This window comes from Branchiostoma floridae, chromosome 3 (assembly GCF_000003815.2).
Source record: "Branchiostoma floridae strain S238N-H82 chromosome 3, Bfl_VNyyK, whole genome shotgun sequence".
Taxonomy (NCBI): Eukaryota; Metazoa; Chordata; class Leptocardii; order Amphioxiformes; family Branchiostomatidae; genus Branchiostoma; species Branchiostoma floridae.
Genome location: NC_049981.1, coordinates 871,282 through 881,731, shown reverse-complemented (window position 1 = coordinate 881,731; position 10,450 = coordinate 871,282). Strand labels below are relative to the sequence as shown.

The 10,450-nt window shown below is 41.0% G+C and overlaps 1 protein-coding gene across 1 annotated transcript; it reads left to right on the top strand.

The window, feature by feature from the left end:
- The first annotated feature begins 9,333 nt into the window (after window positions 1–9,333).
- On the top strand, window positions 9,334–10,388 carry LOC118411018. The gene is made up of 2 exons (XM_035813019.1): window positions 9,334–9,515; window positions 10,132–10,388. Exons 1-2 carry the CDS (start codon window positions 9,416–9,418, stop codon window positions 10,386–10,388), a joined length of 357 nt encoding a protein of 118 aa, XP_035668912.1. The 5' UTR covers window positions 9,334–9,415.
- Window positions 10,389–10,450: the final 62 nt, after the last annotated feature.

The window sequence follows — 10,450 nt, the reverse complement described above, 5'->3', positions numbered from 1 at the left end:
ACCCTATGATCCACTGCATATTGCGTCACGTGTTCAATCTGCATAACGTGATGTCACAGCAGCTGGAGCTGTTCAGTCGAAAATTTGGGTGTGTTGGAAATTACAATTTAACTAGTTCAATAATGACTTCTACCAACACAGATAAACTTTAAAGTTTGTATTTATTACATTCAAGAGATACAAGTTCTATTGGAATTTGTATCTCTAAGACTTGAATGTGTCATTTTCAGTAGCTAAGGCTACATGCTAAATATGTTAATGACCCACCTATTTCTCATTGTGTATGGTGTCATAAGGCCTGGTCCTTTGCTATTACCACCTTATAAAACCACCCCTTGTTCGCTTCACTCATTTGTTGGTTTTATTTGGTGCTTATAACAAAGGACCAGGCCTTATGACACCATATTCGCACTTCACAGTGCGGGTCAGGTCATTACCCCTTAATTATACCTAAGGGCTGTCATATTTAGTTATATACACTATTACTCATGCTTGAAGTCTTGCCCTGGCTAAAACAGAAGCTATTCCCTGCTGTCTGTATTTACTTAATAAGCATTAGTGTATAACAAGCCGTGACAGATAGATAATTGTATCAGAGTCCCATGTGAGTGATGATGTGACCTCACTTAGCCTCTGACAGAGAGAAAACCCTACAGAACACTTTCAGGCAGATGGTAAAGATGTACAAGTAGACTCAAAAGTCATCACAAAACTAAATTATTGTTATCAAAGAATTAACCTCTAACCCACTTTGTCCTCATTCACACCAATTACTATAAAGTTGCATTTAACAGCATATGTATGCACAGAGTTACTTTGTATCATAGAGAAACAAGAGATCTATCGTTTTCATTAGTATCTTTGGTCATAGGAAGAAGTAAACTTGAAGATTGATCATTAAAATTGATCAGATTGAATATTTTAATGATGGTGATCATTTCCCCAATTTGCTTAAATAGTATTCCACAGGAGAAGTTTCCCTAGGCTTATAAACAGGTCTATCTAGGGCCAATATTATATGTGTCTACCCATGTTCCACAAAAGATGGATCATTGTAGATCTACAGTAGCCACATCTGTTTTGTGTTAGGCGATGAGAGATTAGAGCTTTGGCCTGTTGAGGCCAGAATTACCATCTCCCCCCTTGTGTGTCTTTTATACAGTATGTGCTACATTTTCCAATTATAAAGTACTTAAGTAGTCAACTACAAAATGAGGAAAATATCAGATGATATAAAATTGAATGTTTCTGCAAATCTGCCTTGGGATGTAATGAAGCATTGGAAGTTCTGGTAATGGTTAGATGCTCAGTTTTGAATTGCCAAGTAAATTTAAGGTAATGTCTACTAGGATGATAAGGTTGTGGTGTCAAAAATCTTGCATAAAAGTCCACATTTACTCATACATCATTAAGATGTGTTCTACATGCTGAAAACAGTTACTGACTTTGGGGTCAAATATTTAAGTTCAACCACTCAGTTATCTTGATCCCCACCACTTTTATCCTCTAGGAGTCAAAGTTCTAATGTTCAAGCACAGAGGCAGATGTAAGGACCTGGCACAATCCTGTGTTTGCAATTTTAGTAAGACTATCTTAGAGAATTGTACTACGAATTACTTATAAGTCACCACATTGAAAGAGGCAAACCCCTAGAAAGTGTATTAACTTCCAAAAACATTTAAAAGCACTGAAAACACTGAGACTGAACCAGATCTTTACATCTGCTTAAAAGTTAACCATTAACTACTTCCAGCAGTGAGCAGTGACAGGTCAAGGCGTGTCCAATTGGAGATAACAGCCTCAGCAGCTAGTAGGTATAAATGTACACCCAGTTCCTGGTATAACGTTCATCATATCCTTGTATAAGGTTACATGCCGGACAGTGAGACTGGCCCACCTGACTCAACTCAGAGGAACAATCTAGAATATTTCTTAGTATCGAACTCAATACAAATATACTTACTAATTTTGGGGACCAAACAGATCTAAGAATTGCTAATTGTTTGTCAGATACACATTGTAGAAGTCAGAAAAAAAGGGCTCATAGCCCTGAGGCAGACAGTGGAACAAGAATGACACTAGTCTCCTTGGGGAGGATCAGATTCTCAGAATGATGTTATTCCTTTCAGAGGAGGACACAGCTGAGCTCAGTTGCATATCTGAAACCAGCCTTATGTGATGATAGAATGATGGCTTCTGGAGTTACCAGTTTTGAGTGTTATAGTATTATCACTGTGTAATTACTGCTTCCTTGCTCAAGCTGTACATTACAAAGTATAACTTATACAGTACTATAAGCCAGGGCAGAATAGGCTAGCCTGGATGCTAGACTGCTTCCAGAGCCTTAGCATTATAGCCTGGATACCATACCCCAACCTCAAAAATCCTGCCAGACCCCTGCACGATAGATCATAGATACATGAGATCAGGCTGGGGTTTGGATACCAGGCTATTTAGCATTACGACCATCGACTCCTAGTCATCACCTCCTTGACTCCAGGACATACATGCTCTCAAGGAAATTTGAGGATTGGGTCTAACTGAGAGGGCCTGTCCTAAAGGGGCATGTTGCCTGGTCCCTGGAGCTAGGAAGCTGGCCAGTGTTTTCTATGGCCCACTAGCCTGATTAAATCTCGCTTATAGCAGCCCGCCAAACAGTTACAGCCCTGGACAGCGGAGTTTGTGTTACACAGACTAATGACCCACATGGCCCAGGAGGCAGTCTGGAATTGCATCACTTTCACATGTCACATGGTGGTCTGGGGGTTGATGACACGGTGTCCTGAAATACAATCTGTGGCCCACTGAGCCAAGCACTGTGGTTTACTTAGAGGAGGGCCCCAATGGGGGGGTCCCGACAACGCTCTACGCTAAATTCTGATGGCCAGCTACGTATTGCGCTGAATTCATGAAGCCTCTCTACGCTCTACGCTAAATTCGAAAGCTTCCCCAAACGTTATGCAGAACTCATCACCGAGCGACTGAGCGTTTGTGTCAAAGATGGTACAAAAGTTGAGTTAAAAGTATTCATGGTAACCGTCGGCAGAGGCGGCAACAGCAAATTTCTAACGCAGGGCGCAATATTGCTGACCGAATCTTTATCATCTTGAGCGCCGAAGGCGCGACAATCTTTAATAGGGGATCCGGGGGCATGCTCTCCGGGAAAATTTTGAAATCTTGACCCCCTGAAACGCTTTTTCCTGCATTTGAGGGGCAACTTTTTCTTGCAGACTAGAAATGAAAACAGAACTGCAGTGGATGTCACTTGAAGACAGAAGGAAAATGTTCAGACTTTTCATGATGTACAAAATGACCAATAAGCTGGTGGACGTACCGACTGATGAGTATCTAATATCAGCTCAAAAAAGAACAAGAAACAGTCATGCCTTCAAGTACCAGAGTTACCAACCTAGAATTGATGTGTTAAAAAATTCGTAGTGGAAATTCGAGTGGACTTTGTTATCACCAAGCATAGTGGGGGCATCTCCTCCAGAGGCGGCGGCAGGAAATATCGTTTGGGGGGACGATCTTTTCCTGACAGAATTTTGCAACAGATGTAGCGCCTTTGACGCAACCCGTCGCGCGGGGGTCGGGGGCATGCTCCCCCGGGAAAATTTGAAATCTTGACCCTCTAAAACGCCTTTTCCCGCGTTTTGACAGGCAAATTTTGCTACCAGACAAAGCTAAGTTTGATGGTAATTCAGTTAGAAAGACACATACATAGTTTTAGCAAGGGCGATGCCTCCAAAATATTTTCACGATTTCGAGTACCGTAGGTGCGTCAGCGAGCTGTCGCAAGGTTAGTCTGGGGAAATTTCGAAATCTTCACCCTCTGAAACGGCATTTTCTGTATTTTTAGGGACAAATTTTGCTGGAAGACTATGCTAAACTTTATCATTTTATGCCATGTTTGTCAAGAAAGAGATGTTTGAGGGCGATGACCCACACAAATTCCCACCATGTCGTTGTGAGCGCCCGAGGCGCATGTGATCGCTAGGGAGGTCCGGAGAAAATTTTGAAATCTTGACCGTCTAAAACGTCATTTCCTGCATTTGGGGGCCACATTCTGCTTGTAAACTAAGCTGAGTACGATAGTAAAATTTCTATCTGTTTAAAAGATTTTTGAGAGCGACGCTCCCTCAACATATTGTTCTGTGCCGTAGACGCGGGACAGGGAGGTCTGCCAAAATTTTGAAATCGGGACTCACTGAAACGCTGTTTCTCGCATTTTCAGGGGTAAATTTTGCCGTTAGACTAGCTCGATGTAATGAAATTTGCATCATCAAAAATACACAAGGTTTCAGCTTGCTTAACCCCCCCCCCCACATATTTCCTTGGCAATAATACTTAATGCCGCCAAAAACAGGATATGATTTTGCTGAAGAAACTGTTTTAGCGTATCTTATTACCTGGATGTCTAACCTTCATCGACGAATCTTTAATGCCATTTCAAAAAATCAAAAAATCAAAATCTTTAATGCCATTTCTATTAAAAATACAGTTTAAGTGTTTGAGGGCGACGCCCCAACATATTTCAACCATGTCGCCGTGAGCGCAGATTGTGCGGGGCGTCGCAAAGGAGGTCCACGGAAATTTTGAAATCTCGACCATCTGAAACGCAATTTCCTGCATTTTGACGGGGCAATGGTTAGGGCAGGTTTGATAACGCTATATGCACAATTCATCCATTACGTTTTACGGTAAATTCCGGGGAGCTACAACGTATTCGGTAGAATGAAAAGAGTCAATTACGCTCTTCGCAAAATGCACCGATTACGCTCTACGTTGAATTAAGCGATCCGTCTACGCTCTACGTAAAATTAAAACGGCCGATAACGCTCTACGCAAAAGGGCATTGGGGCCCTCTTAGAGGGAGCTAGCTGCTGGGGAGGTTCATTGTGGTGGATCAGGCCTGTGGTAGACCATGCTAGGCTTGTGAAATACTTGACTGAATGTACACTTAGGAAAGGGATGATTGTTCAAGCTTTTCTGGGTCTCAATGTTTAAGCTGCTATCTATTGTTAGTTGCATACATCCATTCAGATGTCTTGATCTTCCACCACCTCTACGGATGAAATGAGCGATCCCCAAGCAGCTGAAAAAATCTCAGGCTCAATGATGTTTTATATATACAGTTACAATGTAAGTGAAAAGTTTTGAAAATGTGAATACAATATTAATAGTAGAGTAGAGTAGAGTTGAACTTCTTTTGTTGGGTAGGGATAACAGTTACACTGAAACTAAAATAAGGTCATGAACAGGTCACAAAGAAGCTCTGTTCACACTCTGTTTGCCCAAGTGCCTGCTGGTCTGCCTGTTCCCCCTTAGCATGGTTTCCTTGCCCATGGAGAATTTTATGTGGAAACTCAGACCACCTCTCGAAACAGCCCCTACATGGAGTTAGTTCTAAAGGTGATCAAAGGTCAAAGGTGTCAGGATTTGAAGTCTTGAAGTGTGTTTCCACCCAAAAGCTACTACAATGTAGTACTAAGGCCATACCAATTTTAATGATTGGTTCACGGATTCGCTCGCTCCTATTTTTTGGAAAATAAAAAATAAAAATTACCACTCAGCAAATTTTCACCATTAAAGAGACCATTCACCAACTTTCTGGTGTAGCAGATTGGCCTTTATATTAAAGCTCCTTAAAATGTGGGCATTGTTATTGCAGTTACAATTTTCATTCATGAAAGATGGGACAAACATAAAAACTGACACTACTTTTGTAATTTTCAACGAACAGGTTCTGTTACTGTACAGTATGGTGTTTTTGTACTTTTTTCAAGCTGAAAACTTTTTATTCCTTATGTTTTGGATTAGCCCTTATCTTTACCCCAACCATTTTACAATTTTTTTTCCGCCCTGTCGCTCTCTCTCTATCTATTTTTTTGAAAATCCGTGAACCAAGAAATTAAATTGGTATGGCCTAATACAGGGCAAAACCCTCTACTGTCCTGGACTCCCCACTATTGAGTCTTTCCTCTGTAACTAGGTCACTTGTGGGCACATCTAAATACTTATCAGGAAATCCATCATATATCCCCTTTTCCCTTGTTAGAAATCCCTATTTACTCTGTAACCAGTCATTACTGAAAGATCATCATAATATATTGTACATAGGTAAAAAGAGACTACTATCCGTAACAAACGTTCATGCTACCAACAAACTGGAGTCCGAGTGTCCATACGAAAACGGTGGTGACAGTCTAGAACAAACAAACAAACTTCCAGTTGAACTATGCATTCATAATTTGTTTTCAGACTTTCCATTGCAAAAACATGTAATGGTTAAACCAGCATGAGTGAATAAAGGGACATATTCGAATTTTTTTTTTCACACATAAATTCACATGTATTGTATAAAAATTATCCTTTATACATTCTATGAAAGATAAACATACAGTGATAGGGCTTGGAGGGACATAGTGTATGAAACATAATACACCCAGCTGTATGGTAACCTTTCTTTGACCTGGTTTGGCCACTCTGGTGGATGGCCTGATAATTCCCTGCTGGTTTCCTAATTGGGAACATCAGGAATACTCTCCAAGCAGAGGTTTGGCTCTGGTTGTTTTTTTTTACATTTTTTTTAGTCGTTTTTATCAGGCTTTCTGTTTTGTATTGTATCTTGTATTGTCAAAACCTAACTTTGGCTGGCGGACTTCAAGAAACAATACAAAATAGAAAGCCCTATAAAAGCGACTAAAAAAAGACGTAAAAACAACCGGAGCCTAACCTCTGCTTGGAGAGTACACCAGGATGGCTATTCCCTGTGTTTACAGAAGAAACTGAATACTGTACCTTGTACAGAATTTCTTCTTTACTTTGTCACAATAACTTGATGATGTCAAATGCATTTTAGACATGTGCAGACACGATAACTATATTTTGTAATTGATGGAGTCTCACAGAGTCTGGAAAAAAACTTTTAAGGATAAGCAGATGTATTAAATCAAACGTTGACTCTTGCATGGATTCTAAACACATGATGGAGAAAATGGGTGAGGGGAGAGAATGAAGATTTCCTTTGTACAGTTGTCCCATAATAGTGTAGTGGTAGTATACAGTTTTGGGAAACTGGATTCTATCTGTGGGAATAGAATCCTGCCTTTGTCCTGTTTTTATCCACTCCTTTCAGCTACGGCCACGTGGCGCGTAGGTACACCCGATCCCTCGATCTCAGAAGTTAAGCAACGAGCGGTCCGGACAGTACTTGGATGGGAGTCCCCCACCCAAGGACGTCCGGATTGCTGTAGCCTCACGAAGTTTTCCACGAAATCGTCTTCCGGGAGGGACGTAAAACGGGGGTTCAGTGCTCGAGGAGGTGCCTCGACCACGTTAAACAGCCTCATTACTCATACTTGGGGTACCTACTGGCTGGCAAAATACACCAGATGATTATCATTATTATTATTATTATTATGATCAGCTTCTATACAAACTTAGACTTCGGAAGGCAGAAGCTAAAACAGATCTCCAAGCAGATCTTGGGGTGAAAGATTGTAATGTTATGAGCAGCCCAGCTCTTCACCCCAAATTGGGGTATACTGGTAGTGGATGTCAGAGAAACCTGTCTGGTCAGAATTTTTTTTACCAACATTCTGCAGATTAGATCTTGAATACATAGCAATGATATCTGATACACCATGTCCAGTATGTCATGGCTGGCTCTGCCTTGAACATCTGCTACCAATCTATTGTAAACAATGAGCCAGGGTATTATGGTATATAGGCATGTGTTCTCTTGAATTTGAAAACCGGCATAGGAGTAGTACAGACAGTTACAGTTGCTTTGTTGGTGGTGCTTGGAATATATGATGTTACCCCAGGGACAGGTTTCTAGATCCAGCCCCCAGAGAACATTGTGTACTTAAGAGATTAGCCTAATTTCATGGCCAATTACTAATGACAGCACTAACAGGGACAAGATGATTCTTTCTCCATGGGAGGCCAGATTAGCCTGTAGACCAGCTTGGAAACAAAATGTTTACTTTTAGGGCTCCAAATTCTCTGAAAAGAAAGCAGCAATGATGTATTTCACATTTATTTTACAATGCTGTAACATTATGGACAGCTTACATTTCTGTACAAATCTTTTTTGCTTTGCATTCATCCTTTCCAAGGAGTACTAAACAAGATATCAAAGATCACCAAGGAACACAAAACAAGAGTGTTTCTTGTCTCCTGCCCCTATGATTACTTTCTAAGCTAACTGAAATGACGAAATAGAAACTGTGAGCCACTTATTGGGACTGCCTTAGAACTTTAAATTTTGGAGGGATTTAGAAACATGGTTTTAAATCACTTTATTGCATTTGTCAAAAGATGTTTCCCTTGTGAAAGTATTGTGTCAATGGAGTGTTATTAGTGATTGCATGGAAAGAGTTCAAAGATTAGTTCAGTCCTAGACAAGAATAAGAGGCTACACAAAAATATCAAATTTCTTGGTGTCACGACTATCCTCCTTTTGTGCTAGATTTTGTATTACCTAAAATACCTGTTAGAAGCAGATGAAATCTAGACAAGAGAATTGGAGTTATCAGGAATGTCAGGATACCTGGCATGTATCTATAGATCTACTGAATGTTTAGTTAAATACAGCACTCTTTTGATGGATTATACCTAACGTTACATGTAGAACATACAAAAGACCAAAGGTAGAACATACACACTAAGGCCGGTTCATAGGAGGGAATTTGCGCGACATATGATGATTCCCCTAGGACAGTAGCCTAGGATAGTTTTCGGTTCACACAAACCCACTGCGACTCTCATGGCGCACCACAACACATCACACTGCAGCGCACAGCCGTGAACCCTGGTGACCAGACGAGTGTGGCGTGGGTTGAATCAAGGGTGGGAAAGGTCTCAGGCATTCGCATATGACCCCTGACCTACTGCAAAGCGAAAATGGGCTGCCTACGACATCGGCACATTCAGTGATGCCGCAAACTGCCCAATGTCTGCCGTACGCCCAACCCTGGAGGCAACACGTGACACGTGATGCCGCCGTGCGTCACGGGGGCTGTTTACACGGACAAGCGTCACGCGCTGCTCATCAATCGCCATAGGACAGATTGCAGTTTCCACACGATGTGTGGAGTTTCCACACGATGTGTGGAGTTTCCACACAATGTGTGGGGTTTTCCCCACGATGTGTGCAGGTTTCCACACATCGTGTGATAGAATTTCTGTTTTTAACTGAGAACATGTTCTGTCTACTAGTAGGTTTTTCTTGATGTATTGTCATGTGAAATAACAAAGAAAATGGTAGCATGCAAATAGCTTTAGGAAAGGGAATTTTAATGAAATGTAGAAGAATTTGACTCCAAGATCTTTTCACCACCACACAGGTGTTTGCAAGAAAGCAGAGGATTGGGTGATTGGTTGTGGTTTCAGCCAATCAGATCCCAAAATGTTTGCTGCGACCTGTGCTAATGAGGTCATCACCACAGGCTTGCAGACCCCGGTTGGCCCGGCAACCAGAACCTACACTGTCAATCATGAAGTCACAGGTGTGTGTTTACTAGGCTAACACTAAACAGTGTATTTTATCATTGTCGGAATTTTGTGGCCTTGTTGTTATTACAGATGACAAAAATTGTAGATGTTTTGAGTTGAAATCCCTATCAGGTCTGGATGTTGTGCCCTTGGGATATGCATTTTAAGTTTACAATTATTATATTTTCCTCCTTACTTTAGTTAATGGGTAGAAATGACTGCATTAACTTGTTCCAGTGTAGCTAATCAGCTTGGAACACTCTCTCAGATACACATATCAAACCAGTTAAAGATTGTAAATTGTTTTGCTTTTGCCATCACAGAGGTAATCGTTTTATTTCATAGTAGGAAGGACAGAAGTTACTGTAGGAAGTTTTTTGCTCTGTGATGAATTGATGGTTAAAACAAGTCTGTAATACAATAGTCACACAAGGGATATGTAATTGCGAAATAATTTGCGGTAGAGCAAACACATTAACATGATGATAAAACCATCATAAAAGTTTGACAAATTATTGAATTTTAGATAACGTTATCAGAGGCTCAAGTTTCTTTTATTCCTGTAACTTGACAATGTGCTTCATTGCTCAAATCTGTAAGGTTACTAATCATTCATGACTCCCCCTATAGATGACAATGGTTCCACCCAGCCTGACCAACCAAAGATCAGCTGTGCAGTTGTTCTGAACAACCGCCAGTCTCTGGCCGACATTGGTTGCCGTGGAAACAAGGGAGTTATCCTGGGAGACGACCTTGGTAACCTGGCTGTGTACGAGCTTGTTCCACCCAAGAGGAAGGACACGACCTTTGCTGGGAAGGTCAAGGGTCAAGATAGCACCCAAGTGTACTGCAAGAAGGTCAGTCATGATTACAACATAATGAAATGAAAATGAATGGGACTATATGGTGTCCATTTTCCCGTCAAACAGAAGAAATGTACAACAGTTAC

What these genes read in the sequence shown, in the direction of transcription:
- LOC118411018 (XM_035813019.1), top strand. Translation starts at nt 9,416, where the DNA reads ATGTTTGCTGCGACCTGTGCTAATGAGGTCATCACCACAGGCTTGCAG. An exon ending in TGTCAATCATGAAGTCACAG is followed by an intron (nt 9,516 to 10,131) that starts GTGTGTGTTTAC and finishes CTCCCCCTATAG; the next exon opens with ATGACAATGGTTCCACCCAG.